Source organism: Podarcis melisellensis (assembly GCF_964234715.1).
Source record: "Podarcis melisellensis genome assembly, chromosome: 4".
NCBI lineage: Eukaryota > Metazoa > Chordata > Lepidosauria > Squamata > Lacertidae > Podarcis > Podarcis melisellensis.
Genome location: NC_138531.1, coordinates 58818412 through 58843538, shown reverse-complemented (window position 1 = coordinate 58843538; position 25127 = coordinate 58818412). Strand labels below are relative to the sequence as shown.

Here is a 25127-nt window from a genome sequence, read left to right as displayed (position 1 = left end):
ATCCTGTCCAACATGGGGCCCAAACCCACAACCCTGAGATTAAGAGACTTGTGTTCTACCAACTGAGCTATATAAACAACTCCTTGGATGCTATTTTACCTCCTTCCCATCTTGAAACTTAGCCACTGATCTTTCTGAGCTTTGCAGACCTTTCTTGTGACTTGCCAGATCAAGCACAGCTCCTCATCTACATCTGCCAGCCTCAGAGGCACAATGAATTTCCTGGGTTTGAAAGAGGGAAACAAAAGGACTGTTGTGCTGGCCCAGCCTCACAGATAAGATATTGTGAGTTCTGGGTTCTCTTTGAAGATTTGTGCCAAAAAGAGTGGGAAAGACTACCCTGTTCCAAACTGAGATGAGCCCATCACAGCATGGAAGGAAACTGAAGTTGAAATCAAAGTTCTAGCATTTTTATTGAACAGTCACCCAGTGTTCTAAAGCTACATATTTGGGTGTGACCTGTACAGCCTTCTTCTTCTGTATCTCCAGTAGAAGAGAGTTGGGTGCTGAACGGCTTCAGTACTTCCTGTTTCTGACAGTTCTCAAATTTTTCTCCTAATAAAATGAAACATTTTCCTTGTTGCATCTTAAGGCCATTACAACTTGCTTAGTGCTTGTGCACTAATGAGAATAATTGGCCCGTGTCTTTAGTGTAACAGCACTTTGCATATTTGAAGACGATAATGCCTCCCTTCTGTCTTCTTTCCCCTTTGAATGATGGGGCTCCAGACCCTTAAGCTTCCTTCAGAGCTGTTATTTACTGACTCCATCATCATTTCTGTTGCTCTCATCTGAACTCTCTTCAGCTTTTCTCTCTCTCCTCTAAAATGTGGTGCCCCACATGGCATGCAGCTCTCCAAATGAGGCCTGCTGGTGCCAAGTCAAATACAAAAAGCCAAAGTCCATTCCAAGCTGTATAGGCTCATTGCCAAATACAGCAGAATAATTATCTCCCTTGTTTGTTTGTTTTTAACATGTGATATTACTATTAAGGCAAACCACTGTCATATTGTACTGTTGGCCCTTATTCATTTTATCTATTCTTTCTCTTTATCAGTGGATATAATTATTCCAACTTACTTTAAGAAAAAAGCCACCATCTAACCATTGATTCTATCTGCTCTTGGAATGTCCAGTGGGTTACTAGGTATTATGAGGTTGTGCATATGAGGTTATATGTCACCAGGCTGATTGTGTGGTGGTGATTTTATTTTATATATTTATAGTTCACCTTGACAGAACCTTCACAATGTGGCTTAAAACACATACAGTCACCCAGAGTGGCTGAGGAAACTCAGCCAGATGGACGGGGTATTAATAATAATAATAATAATAATAATAATAATAATAATAATAATAATAATATAGAACACCAATTAAAAACAATTAAGTTGAAAACAATTCTTAAAAACCAAATAGCAGGATCTACAATATATCAAACCTGTATTATCTTAAAAAAAGAAAAGAACAACCGCTATCACCATTTGCTTTATTCACAGAAGTGGCTCAGAGCAATGCACAATGCAAAAATAAAGACTAAAATCCCAAATAAAAGCATGAATAAAAGAAGAACCACCAATCCTCATCCATAAAATGTATATAAAAGGGCAGACCCAACTCAACTCTCCTCACTAAAAAGAAGAGCAGAAGGACAGGCCAGAAACATACCTAAATGCCTTTAAATTCCACTTGAAAGAAACCAATCCAGATTAGCAGGCTTTTCCAGTCTAATCTATTTGCCCTCATTTATCCCAGAACTGCCTCAAGACACTAGCTCAGGATTTCAGCTGCTTCCCTGAGATTAGTAGATGGAACATAGAGTTGTGTGTCACCTACATACTGGTGACACCTCAGTCCAAACCTCTAGCGGACCTCACTTAGTGGTTCCATGTAGATGCTAAAGCAGTTCAAGATGTTAAACATCTTCCGACTGCTATCTCATTTAGCATACATAATTGAGACCTTAGTTCCAGATTGATATTCCCAGAGCCAATCTCCTGTTAGCCAGTCTCTGATTTGGCTTTCATCACTTGGGAACATCTAATCACTTTGCCTAATCACTAAGAGTTTAAATCTTAAACTGGAAGAGGGCTTGGAACCAGAGGGCTCTTGCTTTCTGTTTGTTTGCTTCTGTGCTGCTTGGAAGACACACACTGAGCTGCAGCTGTTAAGTGCAATGAGGAAGGAAGTTAAACGAATCTGCAGGGCAGGGAGAATAATAGAGAATTTGTGGGAGTGAATTGCATGTTATGTAAAAGCACTGTAAATAAAGAACATTTGTTACATTCATAAATTGATGTCTTGCTTATATAGGTTCATCCTCAGCACAGAAACCTTGCATTGGTGGTAAAGCCCTTGTAAGCAATCAACATGCCTAGGATTGAACTCTAAGGCATTTTTAAAACGCCTAAACTATTATGGAAGATTTTTCCTCCCCAGTGCGGACTTCTGGCTCAATTTCCAGAGTCTTGTGTGTGCTGCTACATTGTTTCATTGTCTTCCTTATATCTCTTACAACAAGCAGAGCAAAAGATTTCTCTGAAGATTGATGCCTGCAATTAACTGAATTACTTCAACAGGGTGTAGCTACAACAGATTGAAAATGGGGCCAGCCACTGTGCGAGTGGCTGGCTGATGATCCTGCTGTGCCAATAGTGGGAGAGAGAGAAAATATTTGCCAGCTCTCAGTGAAGGAGTTCCTGCTGTGACAGCAGATCTCGCTTGTGTGCTTGATTTAATGTCCCCAATTACCATATCTCTGTAATTATGATCCGTGTCTGATGAGGATGGTGGAACCTTTAAGGCCTTGAGCAGAGGATCTCAGAGTCTTATAAGGATATAATGTCTTCCATTGATCTTCCTGCTTTAATGTTTCATCAACTCTGCAACCAATTGATCATTCCTTGAATAAAAACTGTAGCATTACTGTATGCCAACACTTGTGATTCATTTTCACTTAGCTAATCAAAATGTTGTTCCACAAGACCCTGATGATGTTCAAGATGCTTTGTAGGAGGTATTGCCTGAATCCAAACTGGCTGCCTCAGATGGCATATTTCTTGAAGCCTTATCAAAATATAAGACATGAGTTATTAATCATACTTTCTTCTCTGAAAAAGGCTCTCAGGTGGTCCACTGAGCTGTCTCACTGCTGTTTTTGCCAGTTAATAAGAAATCTTATTTAATGCTTTTTGTAGGAAAAGATAGCTAACACATAAGGATCTCTATCACATACAAATATACAGTGCTAGTAATCTTTGTGAAATCAAGAAAAGGTTCTGAGCAAATCCCATTGCAACCATTTTATGTTGTTACCCGGATTCAGCAAAATTTACTCTTAAGCTGACATGAGCTTTAACCAAGGTTCATCCTTGGCTCTACAGCTCATGGTTTGTCTGGAGGAGACAGACCATGAGCTTGGGTTCAGACAACATGTTAAGCTGAACCATAGCTTAGCTCACAGCAGCAGGACTGAAACCAAACCAGCAGCCACAATCTTCTCTCCAGAATCTGCCATGCTTGTCCATATGCACGAAGTCATGGTTTGGCTTACCAGTGCATGCAGACCACCTCTGTGTGCAGAAGCTGATGCAAATACACATCTGGGTCTACATTTGATATTGTTGTAGACTAATGAGGTTGGGACAGGAGAGGGTTGACGGAGCCAAAGGACTATTTGAAGTTTTTGTCAAACCTGCTGACCAGGCTCTGAGAGCTTAAGGTTAGACAATTGCTGTTTGAGACAGGACCATCTTGGATGGACCGTCTTGGAAAGTTCTGAATAAGAAAAAGCAGATCCGAGAAGAGAACAACCTTTCCCCCACCCCTAGCCAAGGTTGTTTTAATATAGGTATGGCTCTTTTCACATACACATCACTAGATTAAAACACATTTAGCTGGAGGATTGTGGTTTTACTTGGAGACTGACAGAGACACAGTCAGTAGAACATGAGGCTCTTCATCTCAGGGTCATGGGTTGATACCTCATGCTGGGGGAAAAAGATACCTCCATTGCCAGAGGTAGACTAGATGACCCTTATGTTCCATGCCAACTCTACACTTCTATGATTCCATGATTCTACTACAGATGAATGTAGAAAATAATTGCCTATCTTGTTCAGCCATATTATTTGCTTATTTATTTAGCAAGTTGTTTAGATCACTTAATCAAAAAATAAGTCTAAAATTTGATACTATTACACTGGCTGTAGCAAAATTCCTCTCAGAGGCAGTGAAAATCAGAAATTTGTATGTACAGGCGAAAGCTCCTAGCATGGCTGATTTTACACCTTAATAACTGTTGATATTTATTATTGTTGTATGTATATTTTGGGTCTGTGGACCGCAACAAAGCTATGTGTGGGTTTACAGAAAATAAACAAAATGTCCATGATACAATATTGTTTAAAACCCACAGACTTTGAAAAATCACTTGAGGTTTCAGTAGATGAGATGACCAACTGACTTATGATTACATTCCTCTGTTGAATTTCTTGAGAGGTAAACTAGCAAAAGTCTGAATATTGGTGGTTTGATAAAACAAGGACCACATTGTTAAAAAGAATGCAGTCAACCCAGCCATTGCTTTTGGGGAGATAGTCCTTGGTTTAAATAGTTAGGCACAGCAAATAGTATTTAAAACACAAATACATAGTGATTAATAAAAGTGAAGGGCTATAGTGCTTTGCCCTGTCAAGAAGAATGGAGAGCAATGTCAAGCTGCAAGGTTTGAACTCTGAAATTATATTGGTCCAATTTGTCTGAATGGGTCTTGCAGTGCATTGATTTAGCTGAACTTTCCCTTAACTCCAGAGTTCCCCAGAGCTTGTGATTTGTCTTGGAATAACCCCCAATAGTTTATATTTTTAAAACTCTGGTTACGTATTTGTAGGAATTCATTAAGGTCTGTGCCCTCATCTGTCCTTTGCTGGCTACTTGGAAGTACTTCAAAATTATATTGAGGCTTTTGGGACTCCTAACTCCTTGTAATCCGGAATATGTGATTTATTAAAAAAAAAGATGCCAACTGCCACATTGAATTATATTTGTTTTCAGAAATATCAGATCAGCAACTAAAATACTTTTAAAACAAACAAAAGAAACCAAGCACTGACCTGAATCAGTTTCACTGATTTCTTTGAAAATGATTCTGTGTCAGGGTTTATATAAGACACTGCAGGTGTTTGTAAAAACATGCTGATTTTGAGGTCTTGCTCTCATGCTTATTTTTACATAGCTAAGTCAACCCATCTGGATATTCATTTACAGAGGCTTTCTCTGCAGTAAACCAGTTTTGTATTGCACAGTTTTAATGGATTTCAATTGTATTTCTGTATTTTATTGTCTTGTAAATCACTTTGGGACTTCTTTCTGGTACATGATGTGTTATGTAAGTTTAAGATACGAAAACGTAATCATAAACATTTGGTGATCTTCTAACAGATATAGAAATGTAACTCCCTAGTCATTTTAATAACAGAAAAAGAGCCCTGCAGGATAAGATCAAAGACCCATCTAGTCCAGCATCTTGTTCTCACACGGGCCAACCAGATGCACTGGAAGTAGAACATATCCATCATGACTAGTAGTCACCAATAGACCCATTCTTGATCAAGTTGTCTGTCCCACTTTAGAGCCTTCCATGTTGGTAGCTGTCACTGCATCTTGTCATAGTGAATTCCATAGTTTAAATATCCACAGTACCAAACCGTTCAGGAAGGCTATGTTGATGGAAAAGGCACTTCACTTCAGAAGTTACTTCTCCACCTGGGAGGGGCCAGAGGAACCTTGTGACTTCTGGGGCAGGGAGGTAAATGTACATCCCACAGACCCACTTTGTATCCACATTGACCCTTCATTCAGAAAATGAGCAAAGAGGTCTTGAGTTATGTTAGAACATTTTCAAGGCTAGGCTAGCGTGCCAGGTATTGGAAAAGATGACTTGGGTTGACTTCACTGAATTAAAAAATGACTGTATGAACTGACTCTAATACTATCCCAGATAATAAATTTTGTACCCACCAAAGGAAGATTGGAAGTGGGTTGCCAGGTCACTATTACTTTGGCCGTGGCAAGGGCACACCAGATGCTGAAAGAAGTCATGTGTTTCTTGAACAATATAAAATAAAATTCTGTGGTTCACTGTAAGGGAAAAAAACATTTCGAAACTGCTGATCTAAAGAAACAAAGATTCAGCAGAAAAGCTAATGATGACACAGCAGTCAGACCAAATGCTCTTTCAAATTACCTGCCTTTACAGTTTCCCTTTTTTCCCTTTTTCCCTTTTCTTTTTTGGCGAGGATAGGGTTCTGTACCTTCCCAGACCAATACTCCTGACTTCAACCAATTGCTTTTGCTTCAATTATTTCTAAACCACTGATGGGCCTTTCAATTAGTGCTGCTTGCATAATTCCACACAAGGGCTTCCAAAGCTGCCCATTACATGGCAAATATTCCTCCTGATTAAGCAAAGGAAGCACTTGATTGACTTTTGCTATAAATGCTGACATTCTGAGGCCAAAGATAAAACCCATTTACAATCTTGAAAGCATTGGGGCTATCTTTAGGAAAGATTTCAACTTCAAGAGAGGTGTTGGCATTGTCTTGGATTAATGTGCATGTCTTAAAGTCTTTGTATGCCAACAGACTGCGGACCTCTGCTTTCCTGACATGGTTATATGATGTGCCAGATAATGAAATTTTATGTTAAAGTTACAGAAAAGTGCACCCAGTAGATGCCAAAGACCGTGTGTGTTTCAGAATGATCTATAACATGAAACATGGGGTATTCTGGGAGAAAAGTGTTTTCAACTTCTTTGTGTACCAAGCGGCACAGAATGGAAAAAAAAAAGGTTCTCTGCTGGGTTTATTTTAGTATAAGCACGTTAACTAGAATTGAAGTTAATTGACCTTTATATAATGGTTACACAGGACAGTACTTACGCTGTGCACATAGAGAGCAAGTTTATTTGAAAAGCAAATTGCATTAATTGACATTCATTGTGCAGCTTTCTGTTGTTTATTGCTAGCCGCTCATGTGAATAGTTTGTTGACGGTATAGATAGGACAAACATTTGTTTCTGATAAATAGGATTTTCAGTTGAGTAGGTTTTAATTGGATGAGTAGTACCTAGGCTTTTGTTTGAAATTATAAGGTACTGTACAGTGTGGAGCTAATCAATTCATGTAGAATTTTAAATGCTGAACATAACTTTTGAGAACTGCTGGCTTTTAATATCAAAACTCTTTGTCACTTCCACAACAATAAAGCACTTTTCTTCCCCTGTTCATTTTAATGCTTTGGGTGTTGATGCTATTTGCACAAGCTAAGTTCTCCTGGTTTAGACTATAATTATTTCAAAGTTTTTATTTATTTTATTTATTGCATTTATATCCCACCTTTTTTCTCGTAAGGAGCTCAAGGTGGCAAACATGGCTCTCTCCTTCCTTATTTAATCACCACCACAACCCTGTGAAGTAGGTTAGTGACCTTCATGGCCGAGCAGAGATTTGAATCATGTTCTCCCAGTCCTAGTCTGACAATGGCTTTCTACCCACAATCTTTAGGTCTGTTTTCCAATACTGGCTCCACCAAAATATTGCAAGTGGCTAGAATAGACAGTGTACAGCAGGGGATGGTGAGTGACCAGGACATTGGGGTATTGGGGAAAAGTGGATTTTGCTAACCACTAGTTCCAGTGGTGGAGTGTGTTTCCATGCTGCCTGGGGTAGCTGTGTGTGCCCACACATGCGTGCGCACGCATGCCAGGGGCAGGGTGGAGAACAAACGGAGCCCATCACTCATACTCAGCCCTCGCTGCCACTAGAGCGACACCAGCCCCAAGTGGAATGGCAGTTGTTCCGTTCTTGCGCCACCCTCCACAGATCTGAGCCTTGCAAGGCCACTTGGAGAGGGTGGTGAGGGGATGCGACAACTGTGCACCCTTCGATCACAGCAGGCGTAGGCAAATTCGGCCGTCCAGATGTTTTGGGACTACAACTCCCATCACCCTTAGCTAACAGGAGTAGTGGTCAAGGATGGTGGGAGTTGTAGTCCTAAAACATCTGGAGGGGTGAGTTTGCCTATGCGTGGATCACAGCCTCTGTTCCTTGCCTGGTGGATCACAGCCTCTGTTCCTTGCCTGGACTTGTGCAGTCCCATATCTCACATCCTGCTCTAATACAGAATTCACTTTTGTTAACCCGGTTCTACTTCTTTCAGGTAATACTAACCAGGTATTAATTCTTTATTACGGGTGGCAGTCAACTACATTTTACTCAAATTAGACCCATTGAGATCAATGGACTTAATGTGGACATGTTCATTAAATTCAGTGGTTCTACTCCGAGTACAAAATTATTTGCATATCACCCTTGGTTACTGCTTTAATATTTGGAAACTTGCAATCATGTACATGGGGCAATTCACACTAGTTCTTCCAAACGGAGTTTGTTGCAAAGACAACAGTTGTGTGAAAGGTATCTGCATACTTCTACCACAAATTGGTTCCAGGCTTCCAAATATAAGAGAACCACAGAAAAGAACATATTCCATGCCAACATGGAAGCACCTGATAAAGTCTGAACATGCCAGCTTCTGGCAGATTCATTAGCGGAGTCCACTAGTGGGCCTCTGGAGTCCAGAATGGATTCCAGAAGTTGCAGTGGGGAGTTGATCTTCTACAGACTGATGAACAATATAGGTTCACTGAACCATTTTTAGATCAGAATACAATATTTTTCACCCAACTTTAGTAGGTTTTGCTTTGCACCTTACAAATTCAATAAATTCCAATTTGTAACTAAAACTACCGGTATATATTTTTAAAATGGGAGTTATATTGTGAAGTGTGAGCTTCTATGTTGATATGTTGTTATAATATGGAATATGTTGTTATATGTTGTCTATGTTGTTATAATACAGAATAAAATGTTCTGAAAAAATTAGTATAAATAATAGGGGTAGAAATGTAAACATTAACAATTAAATGGACTCAGTGATATTGGTTTATTTTTCAAGGAGAGTACTTTTAAGAAGAGAATGGAAAAAAACTTCATTGCAAGATACATGCAGACATGATAGTTCTCTGAGGGATAGACAATGTTATATACTCATTTTTCAACCTGTAATTGACTGTTCACTAATAAATAGAAATTTCTGAATGTCTATGTTTATATCAAGCACATTGAAGAAGGGTTTGAAATAGAGAATTAAGAAAAAGAAAATCACTTGCTTCTAATAACTCTCCTTTCACTTGTTTACAAAGAAAACAACAAAATGAATAAGTAAACCCTTTATAAAAAGGAGCACATGCATAAAGTATTTGGAAGACACTACTCAGTGCGATTATAGTCTAATTTCTATGTATATTAACATTCCTTTACTTTATGACAATATAAATCGTTTTAAGTGATGATTAGAGTTAACTCTGCATTGCATTGTTGAAATTAGGGCAAGAAAAATTCATATTTAAATATTTGCCTGGCTACATTTTAATCACAGTGGTGTTTTGATGGTGGTGGTGGAGGAAGTATAATTAGATACAAAGAATAAGATAACTTGCAAAATAGCAATTACATACACTATTTACAATATTTAGATTTTTTTTTTTTAATGAACAATCTTGGAACTATAAACCATTATCTAGTTACTCTCACATGATAGAAAAGCAGTTTACTGTACAAATAATGTATAAAAATGCAAGTGTTCAAACATATGCAATTGCTCAGACATATAGAAGATTCAACAGACATATTTGTTCTTGCAGTTTTTTAAAAGATGGAAATCAAATGGCTTATCCAGTCTTAACGTTCATTGATAATGCATGGTATTGTCAATTATTGCATGCCCAGACTAACAGATCAGTTCCATGCATTTGCTGAAGTGGCAAATTCATTGTGAGTCACTATGCTGGAAATGCGAGCCGTTTTCAGTTTGATTCAGTGATGGTGATTGCCCGCACCATGTCAGACAGGTTCTCTGTATCCAGGTCTTCTTTGCTGTTATCTGAATTTTCTGGTGAGATGTAGCAACCAGAGTCTCTTGGACAGTCATTTAACTGTGACTTGTTAAAGCTGAGGTCAGGGCTTAAGGTCTGTGGCACTTGCTCTGCTTCTTGGTCTTGTTCATCTGTAAAATTGAAACAATATGCTATAAAAATCCCTTTGAGTAAAAGATTGATAGTTATGTGGCTGCTTTGGTTCGACCTGCAGGAAGGGCATCAGACAACTTACTAGCCAATTTCCATTCATATCACAGAAAGCCAGTGTAGGGTAGCAGAATTGGGGAGGCCTAGATGCAAATCCCAATTCAACCATGGAGTTCACTGGGTGACCTTGGCTCCTGTCACTATCTTTCAGCATATTGCAAGGACAACATGAGTTGAACTCTGCTCATAACCCTGAACTCTGGGGAAGGAAGGCGGGATTTAAAATGTCAAAAATAAATCATAACCAAAAACGGCATGCTTTCATAGCATCCTAATCCTATAGGAAGAATCGTATGTGAAAACCAGTGTTGCACGTGCTTTCCCAAAAGATGAAAAAAACCACTGCTCTAGGAACAGCAGGGGGCATAATCTACTATTGGGGAAAGAGAAACGGAGGGCTGATTTCTTGCACCAAATTTATTTATTCATTTCTATGTCACAGACCTATTTAAAAATGGTGTGTATGAATCTCAAAACCAAAACAACATGACAAATAGAATCAAAATACAAAATGGAAGGAAACAGAAGTGCAGAATGACTCGTCCTACAAGGAAGTTATAAAAAGTAGATAATTTTCACAATAAATAATCAATTTATAAGTTGTTGCCTAAAAAAACACCTCGTTACAGATGGCAACCAGTTTGATTTCAAACTTAGATTTCATTATGGAGAGAGTTCTACAACACCATTGCCACTACACTAAATACTCAATTCCTTGTTGAGGGCAGTCGAACACTGCCAAGCCCTGTCAGACGTGCCTCAGTGGCAGAATGCAAAGAACTTGCAGAGGTAGAAGGAGTAAGGTGATCTTTTATGAACACTGGCCACATTTCTTTTGGGGCTTTATATACTAATAGTATAATAGCAATGACTAACCTAGACAGCATCTTAAAAAGCAGAAACACCACCTTGCCGACAAAGGTCCGTATAGTTAAAACTATGGTTTTCCCAGTAGTGATGTATGGAAGTGAGAGCTGGATCATAAAGAAGGCTGACCGCCGAAGAATGGATGCTTTTGAATTATGGTGCTGGAGGAGACTTGAGAGTCCCATGGACTGCAAGAAGATCAAACCTCTCCATTCTTAAGGAAATCAGCCCTAAGTGCTCACTGGAAGGACAGATCCTGAAGCTGAGGCTCCAATACTTTGGCCACCTCATGAGAAGACTCCCTGGAAAAGACGCTGATGCTGGGAAAGATGGAGGGCACAAGGAGAAGGGGACGACAGAGGACGAGATGGTTGGGTAATGTTCTCGAAGCTACCAGCATGAGTTTGACCAAACTGCGGGAGGCAGTGGAAGACAGAAGTGCCTGGCGTGCTCTGGTCCATGGGGTCACGAAGAGTCCGACACAACTAAACGACTAAGCAACAACAATACTAATAGTAAGACCTTGAATATAGTTCAGTAGTATACTGGCAGCCAGTGTTTATACTGTATAGGTGTTTATATAGGTGTCCGTAGCCTATGCCTGAGAAAAACAGGGCTGCAGAATTGAAAGCAGGTTGCAGCTTCTGAACGAGCCTCATGGGTAGCTCAACAGATAATGCATTGCAATAGTCTGTCCTTAAGTTTACCAATGGTAGAACCACTAGAACCCAAACACCTTACTCCAAAAGATCAGCTTTGGATCAACCTATGCAGCAGCTAAATTAATCCTTTGCCCTATATGGAAGGAGGAAATACCGGCACTGTAGCACCTATGGGCCAGAAAAGCCCATTAGGAAGAGGTGTAAGTGAGCTGCCTCTGCTCCATGCAAACTGTCCTATCAAGGGGTTGTTGGCCAAATGTGGAGGAGACTCCTTCCAGTCCCAGCAGGAGTGCATCAGCTGTTCCTTCAGTCCACTCCTGGGACCCTAACTAAGCTGAGACCTTGCTATAACAAAGGACTACAACTCCAAAGACCAGAAAATTTTAGCATATGCCAATCTTCAATCTTCTAATTTTAAAAGTAGCAAGCTTGCTTCGTGACTCAATGCACAAGTTTTGATTTGAAGCGTTGTGCCACTTAAGGCAGATGCTGGTTTTAATCTGTTAAATATTAGTTAAAGGCCCAGGATAGAATTTTTTTTAAAGGGCTACTATTAAATGTTGCAGAATCAGCGGAACATGCTATCTTATCAGCTACTAGAAGTCATGTAATTTTCCTAAAGCATAGCAGTTTCATAAAAGATAAATGGCTTTCAGTCAGAGTTGTCTAAGATAGGGTTAGCACAGCCTATGATATGCATCATTTTGACATGTATAGTCTGATACTACTTTAGTCTGTAGGATTAGGCTATGGATATTGAAGAAATATAAGGCTGATGCATACACACTGACAAGAGCTATGCTATAAATATTCATTATCTCCATTTTTGCCCTTGTTTTGCCCTTGGAACCTGCCTTTGCAAATGTACAGGTGTCTAGATCACTGCAATGGAAGTTGTGATAATATGGCTTGCTTCATAAAGAAAATGGCAGTTGAAAGGATCTTTGGAGAATAATTGCTGTATGCATGAGTTTGACATCTCCTGGTGAAGCTCTAGATACGTCCTTCAGTTGAACCGCAGGTCCATTTAGAACTGATCGTCAGATCCAAATAGAAATATGTGCTAGTTCTGCTGGGATACAACCCACACTCTGTAGATGAGTGATTGCATGCTTAGTTTTTTACTCAAGTATAAAGACTCCTAGACACATAATCTAGCATATAAGGGAGATGGATTCTAGCATAGTGATATGCTAGTTTTCTATGTGCAGAAAATCCAGGCATGTAGTCCATGGGCCACCTGCGCTCTTAGAATCCCAAGAGTTGTGCCCTGCAATTATTTCAGTGGTGAGTCACAACAATCATTTTGATTCCTCACTGTGAAAACTGTACAGGTGATGGGTTTAAAATGTAAAGGGCTCTTATTTCCCAAAACACAATTGTTATAAAGACACTGGATGATGTTCTAGTCGCTGTATTCTTGGGGTCAGTTCAGTTCTCGAGAAAGTGGTCTGAGGGCTGGAAGTTCATTTCATCATACAATTCAATCACCTTTATTTGTAATAAAACTCTTAACAATAAAGTAGACATCTTTTAGCTATAAGAACAGCTGCAGAGTTGCTCAGGTGGTGTGAAGTCATCAGTTGTGGGTGGGGAGCTCGATTGAATTTGCCATGGCTTCACATGGAAGGGATTCACAATGGATTTTTAGCAGTACAAACCTTGTTCACAAGATCAGGGTCAGTCTTCTTTGGAATTTATTTTAGGAAAAATAAAGTTATTGGTGATGTAATTTATTTCCTGTAGAGTCAAACTAATGGAAGGCCAATTGTCTAAATTTTGGGAAACTGAAAAAACTCACATGTCATATTTGGCCTATATGTGAATCAGCCATCTAAACCTTCAAAAGAGGATCCGTAGTGCTATGGATCTTTGTTAAAGGAAGACAAGCTTTTTATTTTAAGTGGAATTTTCCCATACAATCTCAACAAAAGATCATTTCTATTTGTAGGTGATGCTTATATTTTTGTCACTTTAGTGTAATTTCTGTGGTCAGAATCTAGATTCTCTAGTACAATTGGGTAATTATGCATCTCACTTCTAAGCAGTACAGATAATCAATTTTAATTAGGAAATCATTTATAGTAGACAGAGTCATGCCTATTTAAGAAAAAAATATTGACCTTGGAAAGTTGATTTCAGATGCAATATTTAGTTACAACAACGATGTCCAGCTTTTTCAACCCAATTTTCCACTCGGGTTGACTTAAACACAATGGTATTGCCAAGGTCATGCAGAATTAGTTACTCTGCTAAGAGTTAACCCCAGGATCATGTTGGCTGCCGTTCTTTCATTATAATTACTTGACTGGATGACCTAATATATCCCATTGCATACTTTTGCAGATTTTTCTTATCTTCCGCATTACCAATCTACACTGGGGGAAAACGCTACTGTTCTATAGGAAAGATCAATTTGCCATTGAGACCCGCTTCAAGTTTCTTTATTAAAGTGTTCCTTATACATGCATTAAGCTAAGTGCAGAATGTCTTGCTAAGAGCTTCTTTATAACTATGAGTCAGATAGTGGGCCCTGCAGTCCTATGGCCTCTGCAAGAGCATCAAAGGGCCTTTTGGAAGAATTAGATCTCCCTCTCTAGGGGTAGAGGGAGTTACTTCAGAGATTCCTCTGTCTGACATCATGAAGACATACATGGTCCTGGCCCTATGGAGCTCCTACCTCTGTATAACCAAAAAGGTGCTCAGGTGGTTAGCGGTCAGTTTGACTGCACACTGTCTAGCTTGATCAATTACTGACAGTTCAGCCCCTATAAGTTGGTAGTTTTTCTACTCCCTCCTTATACAGCTAGAACTCAGGGTCATCCCATGAAGCTGAGTGTTGGCAGACTGGAAGTATCTTTTAAAGGCACACCTATGGTAGCGCATTAGACCAGGGGTAGACAAGGGGATACCTTCCAGATGTTGCCAGAAAAAAATTCCAATTAGCCCTGACTATTGGCAGGTGGCGCTGTGGGTTAAACATAGAGCCTAGGTCTTGTTGATCAGAAGGTTGGCGGTTCGAATCCCCGTGACGGGGTGAGCTCCCGTTGCTCGGTCCCTGCTTCTGCCAACCTAGCAGTTCGAAAGCCTGTCAAAGTGCAAGTAGATAAATAGGTACCGCTTTGGCGGGAAGGTAAACGGCATTTCTGTGCACTGCTATGGTTCGCCAGAAGCGGCTTAGTCATGGCCACATGACCTGGAAACTGTACACTGGCTCCCTCGGCCAAAAAAAGCGAGATGAGCACCGCAACCCCAGAGTCGGCCACGACTGGACCTAATGGTCAGGGTTCCCTTTACCTTTTTTTTTGCCATACTGGATGGGGTTGAGAAGAGCTGAAATTCAACCATGTTAGCTACTACTGTATTAGATTCCCACCATCACCATCACAGTCCCCCCCGCCCCCCCGGGTAGGGGACATAGAGGTTTACACATAAAAGTGACGATATATAATACCAAATGGAAACTTCAGACATACTTTCATAGTCCTGCAGATTCTCAATAGCCGACAGTAATCTTGTTCTGTCTTCTGGGTTTTCAATATTAAGTTCAATTAAATGGCTCTCTTTTAGATCTTTCAAATCTTCCAGAGTCTCATAGCCATTTAGTAAGAGGGTTGATGAGTAGTCCTGAAAAAAACAACATACTTCTGTTATTTTCTCCATTTACAGTTTTTTCTCTCTTGATTGTATTGCTGAAGAGAAAAGCAATTGTGTGTGTGTGTGTGTGTGTGTGTGTGTGTTGTTTGTTTGTTTCAGGGGTGTGAACCCTGATTTGGCCCTGACTTGGCATTTCAGAAAACAGACTGCCTTGTTCTGGTAGGGCACTTAGTTCCCCCCTGCTACATTCAGTAATGGGGCATTTTATTCCTTTTGACAAAAGTGAATGACATTTGCAGGCATAGTAGTCCCTCCAGAAGCTAAACTTGTTCCCTGATTAAACTTGTCAGTCATAAAGAACTCTCCCTGTTTGGGCCCACTCTGGTGTTTTCCGTATATGCTTCAGTGGCCCCCACAGTGGCATAGCGTGGGGGGTGCAGGTGGGGCTGGCCGCACCGGGCGCAACATCTGGGAGTTAGGGTTAGGGGGCGCAAATCCACGGGTTAGGGGGTGCAGATTACTTGCCTTGCCCCGGGTGCTGACAATCCACGCTACGCCACTGGGCCCCCAGTTTGGTTTGGAGCACTCCAGAGAGATCCTGCTTCAGCTTGGATAAGTCCAGAATCTTTCTGAAGCTCCCAAGCCTCAGTTCTACTCAGGATTCATCTGAAGATTTTATGCACCTTTCCTTACAACTGCTTCACTTTGGCAAGATTATTCCCAAGTTTTTTAGAAATGCACTTAGAACTTTATATGTTTTTCTTTATTTATACACCTACAGTTTCAGTGAAAGGTTTCAACAAGCAAGCTGGAGCAAACCTAACCCTTTGAAGACCTTTTCTCCTACTTTACAATTGATTTACATTCCTCTTTAATGCATTTTTCAAACAAATCATTGCTGAATATTATATAAAGAAAAATTTATATCTAGTTTGCAGGAGGAAATCATTATGTCACCAGTATAATTTATAAATATGCCATTTCAAGCAGGACTGCATTTTTGCACACAACATAAAGTGCAGTAGCACAGGCATGTCTTTTATTTTGTGGCACGCTATATATTTATAGGCATACATTTCTGAAGACTGTCCATGTGAAAAAAAAGCATTTGTGTATCTTACTGTGCAAAGTTAAGAGGACTAATTAACAACAGAAAATGACATTGTGATTCTGAAGCATTAATAAAAATGCTGATTATATTGCATTACATCAATGCTGTAATATTTTTCTATGGTTTAAAAAGTGGTGGCCAAACTTTTTCCAAAGAGGGCCAGATTTGATGAAGTGAAGGGCCATGGGGGCCAACCAAAGGGCCAAGGTTGTTGACCTTTTTTAGGATTGAAGTTGTTGAGGTTTTTCAAGGATTTTATCCCAGGAAATAAACTGTCACAGGGGCCGGATTAAACCGACCGGCGGGCCGGATTAGACCCCAAAACGGACTTTGGACATGCCTAGTTAAATAGACCAATACTATGTGTGGAAGTTTCCTATACCTTAGGAACTACATTGAAATCAGCTACAAACCATTCTTTAGTGATAAAGAAAGTGGAGTGAAGGATTTTTATTAATGAAATATTAAGTATACAATTGGCAGGTTCTTCGAAAGAATTGCCGCTTCAAGATAGGTTTGTATCCTTGCCTATGGCTCAGCTTTGGTTCCTGATGTCTACTTGTTGTCTCAGATCTGATGAATAATAATCTTAATTATATAAATATCAATTTGATATTTTTTTATACAGAAGCTTTCTTAAGCACTGGAAGCTTGTATCACGTATTATTTTAGCAACCTTTACAACACTTTGTTCAGGTTATTGTTATTTTCTCTGTATTACAGTCAAAGAAATAATACATCCCTCCATATAGGACTGTTGTAAAATGAGGGAGGATACTCTATGGTCCTCCAGTTGTTGTTCAAATCCCATCAACCTCAGTCAGCATAGCCAATGGTCGGAGGTGGTGGGAATTTAGTCCAGTAACAACCGGAGAATCGTAGATTACCCCAACAATTTTATAACCTGATCATTCATTTTAGACAATATATACCCTACCTTTTCCTCTGAGGACAAACAAAGCAGCTATTTTAATAGATGTACGTGAAATGCTTTGAATGCTGAGAAAATACAAGTGGTAAGATTATATATTATTGATTTTATGCATGTCATCAGATCTGGGTCACCTGGGAGCTTGGATCTAATTTCACAGAGTAACCCCCAAACTACATTGTCAGAGACATATTACTGTATATTGATGTTACCAAACATCAATATAAATCTGAGAAACTTTCCTATTCTGCAAATGTGCCACCTGTGACCAGTGGCGTAGCGTGGGGGTGTAGGGGGGGGGCGGCCGCACCAGGCGCAACATCTGGGGGGGTGCGCGCTCACACTCACAGCTCTCTGCCCCTACTAAAATCCACGGGTTAGGGGGCGCAAATTACTTGCCTTGCCCCGGGTGCTGACAACCCACGCTACGCCACTGCCTGTGACTCTAGTCTGCACAAGGAGTCAGTTGTACATGCATAACCCTAGTCAGATAATCAGTGACAGCATCAAGCAACCCTTTGGGAGGGGGAGCAGAGGATTTATTTAGTCTCCCCTTCAATACCTGATTGGCACTTATCTGATTATTGGCTAATTATATCTGGCCACACACATGTAACCAACCTGGGTGATAATTTGATAGCTGCCTAATAAATGGAGCAATTTGACTCTAGAGGTCAAAGGAATTATCCATTTTAGCCAAAGTACACAACAAATCTTGCTTGTGGCTCCCAAGGTATGGCCTGAAGCTACAAGTTTTGAGCTTGAGAATGATCATGATATGCAAAAAGAAGCTTTACCAAATAATTTTTTTGAGTTTTACCAACCTGGAGATGGAGTCGGTCCAAGAGTTCTTGAAGCGAATTAGGCTTGGCCCTTTTACTCCTCTTGTGTGGCTTTATTTTTCTAGGTACAGATTCCTCTTCTGTAATAAGATCTACGTAAATGAATTTGAAATTCCCCACCTTGTTGTTTAGCAGTCCTGTCCACATACCCATTGGGGTTTTACAGATGATATCAATGATATCCCCTTTCTGGAAGAAAAACAAAGAAACAAAATGTAACTCTGAAACTAGTACTGTACGTATTATTTGTGATACACAAGACTAGTCTGCCTCAGTTGATCAAAAGCAGACCAATGGGAAATCAGAGTTGGCTCAAATAGTGATGCACATTATCTAAAAAGAAAGGAGAGCTTATTTATCCATACTGTCATTTAATGTGGAGAGTAAGCATCCTGTTGTCCATATGACGTTCTTCTCTAAATCACTACCTTTCCCTCCCTCCCTCCAGATTTTCTCATGCCCTCTGCATTTCAGAGTATCCCTAGTATGAGAAAATCCAGATTGAGAGAGGGAAAAGTGGGGGAAGGCTGCGACAGAGGAAAATATCATATGGACAACAGAGAATTAATGAAGGTACAGGAAGCTTAATATCCACATTAAACGACAGTATGGATGAGGACTTATAAACAAGAACACCTAACTGAAATAGAAAATAGGATAGACAAAAATGGCCCAATCCATAGATTTAATTCCGTATTGACAAGTGGAAACTGCAGTAACACAGCTGTTTCCCACACCATTTCAGGAAGGTCTGAAGAGAAGTAACAGACCAATTGCTATAATTATTAGGTTGATAATATAATTATTAGTACTGCCAACCTAGCAGTTTGAAAGCACACCAGTGCAAGTAGATAAATAGGTAACACTGTGGTGGGGAGGTAAACTCTGTTTCTGTTGCGCTCTGACACTTGTCATGGTGTCCTGTCATAATATGTCTATTGAAGTTAATGGTTCATTAATTAATTAACAGATTCATTAATTTCAGTGAGGAAGACTTAGCTAAATACAATTCATTATTTCCAATGACAGTATCATTGACCCTGCACTCCCCCTCACATACTTACTTAAAATGTAACTCTAGCATTTGGTCTGTGCACTACTAATGTGTCATTTACCCTTTTGCACTTCCCTAGTATATGAAGCAGTATTATAAAAATTAAAGCCGGGTTTTTTTAAAAAAATGAAAACTATGTGCTTTGTTCAAACTCAAAACATGTTAATCCAAACACATATGTCAGGTAAATAGCAAAAATGAAAGAGCAGCATCAAAATATCCAGAAACACAGGAGGTAATCTTTCCAGACAGGTGCCAAGACAAAGGACAAGTAGTTGTGCAACACATTTCACCAGCTTCTATATCACAATTTTAAGTTCTTTCCTGCTGCAGCTACCTGTGCCCCCCCAATCTGCTCTTCAGGGTTGGGGGACCCTCAGAAACAGAATGGATTGTGGTATGTGGGGCTGCTGCAGATGTAAAAGGGATTTCCACCTCCATGTGCAAGTGGAAATTATTTTCTGCTCTGGCAAGGCAGAATTTAAGCCAAAGCACTTAAGTTAACACAATATGCAGCTTACCAAATATGACCTGATCCAAACACATCTGTTAGGCAAGTACTGTGTTCGGTTTTTGAAACATCTGCATTATGTTGTACTTTGGGAGCAGCCATTGGTTTTTGCTTTCAGCCACTTTAAAGAGAGCATATCACCGTTATGCTCCAGTAAATACTGACAACCTGGGCAGTCCCTCCTTTCTCCTGGGACTCAAATTATTACTTCAGAGTTCCCCTAGTAGCAAATCAGCACTTAATCATGCCCCACATTGCTGGGAACATGGTCATGAGACGTCATCTTGTCTCTGTTAATATGGAAAAGTGAAACAGCTCCCTCCCCACACGTCACACTCCTCAGCCATAACTCAACTAGAACTACAGCAGAGTGTGAGGCAGCACAATGTGAAGTAAGGCTAGAAAAGACACCTGAAGATTATTATTAGTTACATCTTTTTCTTTGTGACACAAAAGCTTAAGGTACAAGTTTGATAAGAACGTATCAAGAGACCCCCCAGAGCAGACCAAAATCCATCTTCTCCAGGATCCAGCAAATGTCTCCCTTTGCACTTTCTCCACACCATGTATATACTTCTCTCTCTATATATATTCTCCCCCTTTTCTAAAACAAAAGTCCCAAATGTTGTAACCTTTCCTCATAGGGGAGTTGCTCCAGCCCCTCAGTCATTTCAGTTACAATATGCTTTTGAAGGGTGAGGTGACCAAAACTGTAGTCAGAATTCCAAGTGTGATCCGACCATAGATTTGTATGTTGTATGTTATGATGTCAGCAGGCTTATTTTCAATCCCTTTGCTAATGATCTCTAACATGGAGGCCACCTTTTTCACAATTGCTGCACGCTGAATTGACATTTACGTTGAGCTACCCGCCACAATTCCAAGATTGTAACCTTGCTCAGTCTCTGCCAGTTCAGACCCTGTTAGCATATATGTGAAGTTAGGTTGGTTTGTTTTTCTCAGTTTGCATCACTTTACACTTTCTTATATTAAATCACATTTGCTATTCAAATGCCTATTCACCCGGTTTTGAGAAACTCTTTTTGTGATCCCCCAATTTCCATTCTTCATCTTGTTTCTTACCATCCTGATCAATTTGATATTATTAGCAAAGTTGGTCACTTCAACACTCACTCTTAATTCCAGATATTTTATGACCAAATTAAAAACCACAAACTCCAGTCTACTTACCTGGGGGACTCCACTTCTCACATCCCTCTATTGTGAGAACTGTCCACTTATTCCTATTATCTACTTCCCACTCTTTAAGCATCTTAAGAGAACGTGTCCTTGACTGCAAAGGTTCCTCAGGAATTTTTAGTGAGGGATTATGTCAATTTTTTTTTGAAAGCATACCAAATCAACCCAATCTACATGCTCATTGAGACGCTCAGTGGAAAGATTAGTTAGACACAAGCTGGCTTTGTGGAAACCAAGCTAGTTCTTCATTGGCAAGACTTGTTCTTCTATAAAAAAATGACTTCTATATAATGCTGCCTGAACTGGGAGAGCATCACAGGTGGAAAGTGACTTCAGGAATAAAGCAAATTTAACAAATAGTTAACTCACCTTGATTTTGAGAGAGTCTGTATCATAAGGACTAGGTGTGAAGTCTGTGTGTACTTTAGCTCTGCCACAGAAAGGTCCAGTGTAAGGAACTTCATCATCAAGCCTTAGGCTGTCCCTGTTGCTTGTCCCATCTGAGCAACTAGTAACCCCACCTGGAAGCAATAAGAATGGTCAACCTTTCACAGCATTTAAGATGGATACAACATGAAGCCAAAAGAGTTTGAAGATGAAATCATTTGAAAGATATAAAACAGAAAAATCACAAGAGGTGTACATGAGCCACAAGATTTGGTTTGGACTCCCAATTCAGCCCTTTGGAAAACAGCCCACCTCAATCTGAGACACTTGGTAGGCTGTCTGAATTGGATTGGGCTTCACCTGAGACCACTTCATCCCACCTCAATTCACTATTTGAGGAAGTATTATTTTTTTAAAAAAAGACTATAACTCCCCCCTCCCTTTACAGAAGTGGATGAAATTTGAAGGCATACTTACTGCTAAGAAGGAGTTTGTTGTTGCTATTATTATTTCATTTATACCCTACCCTTTCCCCTGACAGGACTTAAGGTGACTTACAGATAAAACAAGAACCACTAAAATATAGAAAAATAGATAATTAAAATACAATTTAACTTTGATAGAATCAAAGCTTGCTAAATTACAGTGAAATAGGGCACTGACTGTTGTGCTGGGCACCTTTAAAGTTTGTCCAACAAAAAAGGATATGTCTTCAACTTTACCCTTTTAGAGGGTATAAATTATGCCAAATTTCAGAAGGATAGCTGCAGTGGCTTACCCACAAGGACAGCTGTTGCAGTTTGCAGGTGGGCAAAAAAAGAACACATAAGAGAGATGTTCATGAGTAAGAAACCTGCTACACAAATAAGTTTGACTTTGTGGGTGGGAAGAACTAAAATAGATTCACGTTCAAAGTAAAAATAATTCCTTCTGATTACTAGCTTGACCAGTCCACCACAACAAGGCTTTCCATCCATCCTCTCCCCACCCTGGTACTTCCTCTCTCTTCCCTCATCACCCAATTTTGGTTATATTTCTCATATGGCAAGCTGAGAGACACTATTTCTGCTTTTAGTAGATGCATGTCTCTAGGATTTTTTTAAATGTCTGGATTACCAAGGTACTATGAGGTGATTTAGGGGTTTCCACTTCACCTGTGCCATCTCACAGAGATCCTGCTTGACTTCTGAAAAGACCCAATTCCTCCAAGGCTTAGGCTTGGCTTCATTTAAATCTACTCTTCATTCCTATTAATCTCTACTGTCAACTTTCTATGGAGTAGATGCATTCCAGCCAAAAATAAGCTATGTACAGTTCTACTGAATTCAGTCCACAGGATTTAGCAGTGGATTTAATAGAATAATAGAACTGTAGTGTTGGAAGGGACCCTGGAGGTCATCTACTCCAATCTCCTGCAATGCAGGAATCTTTTGCCTAGTGTGGGGCTCAAATCCCACAACCCTGAGGTTAAGAGCCTCTTACTCTATTCTGTGTCTGTGGATGTGCAAATGTGGATCATGCCCCATGCAATTAATTAACATATGCTGCAGGGTAATACTTAATTGTGATAAAGTGCTAAGAGATAGACTATTTGGTTCTCAAAATCCTGAAACAATGGAAATGCAATTAAAATGGTTAAAATCTCCATCAATAGAGTGATGTGAAGACTTGAGCCTAGATTTTATTCAGGGCTCACTGAAATAAAATGGTCCCAAACTAATACTGTGTGTTTTTCATATACGATGTAGAATAACCATCTGCTGACTGTTACCTCTTTATTCAGACAAACAGGGATAACATTTTACAGGTGATGTGTTAGAATACGCAAAGTACAGAACTTCAAAAGAATTGCACACTGGAGAGGAAAAAGTTTTACTCTCAAGATTTCTGTCATGTTGTCATCTAAAGAAACCTGCATCAGCACATTTGAGCAAGCACAGAAATATTCCATTCAAATATGCTTTAGATAACGGCAGCATCTTGAATTCTCCCACGACAAAACAGATAATGGAACACAAAAATTGGTTCACTTGATGTGCTTGCTTAGCTATACATGGGGGAGGAATAAATACGGTTGCTAGGTCATGATAATTTAAAAGAAGCACCACACCCTCAAAATGTAATGCAGTCATTGGGTGGTATTCACCTACATTTTACTCAGAGTAGATGCATTTAAATTAATGAACATGACTAATTTATGTCCATTAATGTCAATATAACTGCTCTGAGTAAAACTTAAGCGCCATCCATAGCTTCTTTAGTCTATGACTTCACTCACCCTATGCTCCTCCTGCTGAAGCAAGCAGGAGTTCTGATTCTTTCTGACAGCTGGCAGGAGTTGAGGGTGGCCACTGGAAACAGGGGAGAAATAGAACTGTAGCTCTGTGGTGGAGCATCTGCTTTGCACCAGAAGGTCCTAGGTTCAATCTCTGGCATCTCCAGTTAGGGCTAGGAGAGAACTCTGCCTGAAATTCTAGAGAGCCTCTGACAGTCAGACAATACTGAACTAGATAGGGCAGTGGTCTGACTCAGTATAAAGTGGTTTCCTATGTTCCGGTAGCTATGCCTTCATTCTTTTTCTTTTTTTTTCCAGGTTACAGACACTTCAGGTTACAGACTCCACTAACCCAGAAATAGTACCTGGGTTAAGAACTTTGCTTCAGGATGAGAGCAGAAATCATGCGGCAGCAGTGGGAGGCCCCATTAGCTAAAGTGGTACCTCAGGTTAAGAACAGTTTCAGGTTAAGAACGGACCTCCAGAACGAATTAAGTTCTTAACCTGAGGTACCACTGTAAAAGAAACCCAAGAGGCAACTTACATTCCATTTTCGGTCTTTCTCACAGGCAAAAATTGTTAGAGTTTGTTCTTGCATAGATGGCTTGGAATGCAACATACCATTTTCTGTATCACGTTGACATAGGAAAACTAGGGTTGAGGCCTAAACATAGTGACCACATACCTAGAGGGACATAGCTTCTGTACTTTGAAGATCTCTGAGGGAAACAAAAGTTCCACAGGTACAGTTTTCCCCATCTGACTATACCACATCTTAGCATTTGATATCTGGTAAAATGCTACTTACCATGTGGTATGCCCCTACAGGAGAGATGAAGAAACTAAAATGAAGAAACTAACTTAGAAGAGAACTTTGTCCATAAAAGCCCCACAATACATATATAGGCATCTAAATGTCCATCTTTGTAATGGGCTTTTCTGCAGTGGCATCTTCATTTTAAACTTCCTCCCTCAAAAGGCCCACCATGTAGGCTCAGTTTTTATCTATAGACCAGGTTTCCCCAAAGGTGGGTCTCCAGCTGTTTTTGGACTACAACTCCCACCATCCCTAGCTAGCAGGACCAGTGGTCAGGGATGATGGGAATTGTAGTCCAAAAACAGCTGGAGACCCAACTTGGGGAAGCCCTTCTCTAGACCATCTTATTCCAGTGGACTTTGTTCATATGAGCTGGCATTAACATAAGTGTCTAAAATCTGATGGGCAACTTTTTAGTTTTGCGGCTGTGTATGGGATGTGTTATTTACATGTGTAATTTGAATAGCTATCCATTTTATATTGGCTTTGCAGTTCTTTTACACAATGTTGTTAACTGCTCCATGGACTTGTGTTTGGTGGGCATACAAATATTTAAATAAAAGAAAAACCCTGAGACAGCCTGACTATCCTGCTTAGGAGAGATCAGGTTTGGGTAAGATAGGTTATCTGTATAAACTCACCATTGCAGTTAAGAGTTAGAAGTA

The 25127-nt window shown here is 39.9% G+C and overlaps 1 protein-coding gene across 1 annotated transcript in view; it reads right to left on the bottom strand.

Moving 5' to 3' along the window:
• Positions 1–8988: 8988 nt before the first annotated feature.
• The window catches only part of SAMSN1 (SAM domain, SH3 domain and nuclear localization signals 1), a 46445-nt gene continuing 30306 nt past the window's right edge, over positions 8989–25127 (bottom strand). The window contains exons 10-13 of the mRNA XM_081909124.1: positions 21353–21520; positions 18201–18407; positions 15214–15364; positions 8989–10129 (exon numbers count right to left, since the gene is read on the bottom strand). Coding sequence (XP_081765250.1) covers positions 9930–10129; positions 15214–15364; positions 18201–18407; positions 21353–21520 — 726 coding nt within the window. The 3' untranslated portion in view covers positions 8989–9929. The remainder of the gene's footprint in view (positions 10130–15213; positions 15365–18200; positions 18408–21352; positions 21521–25127) is intronic.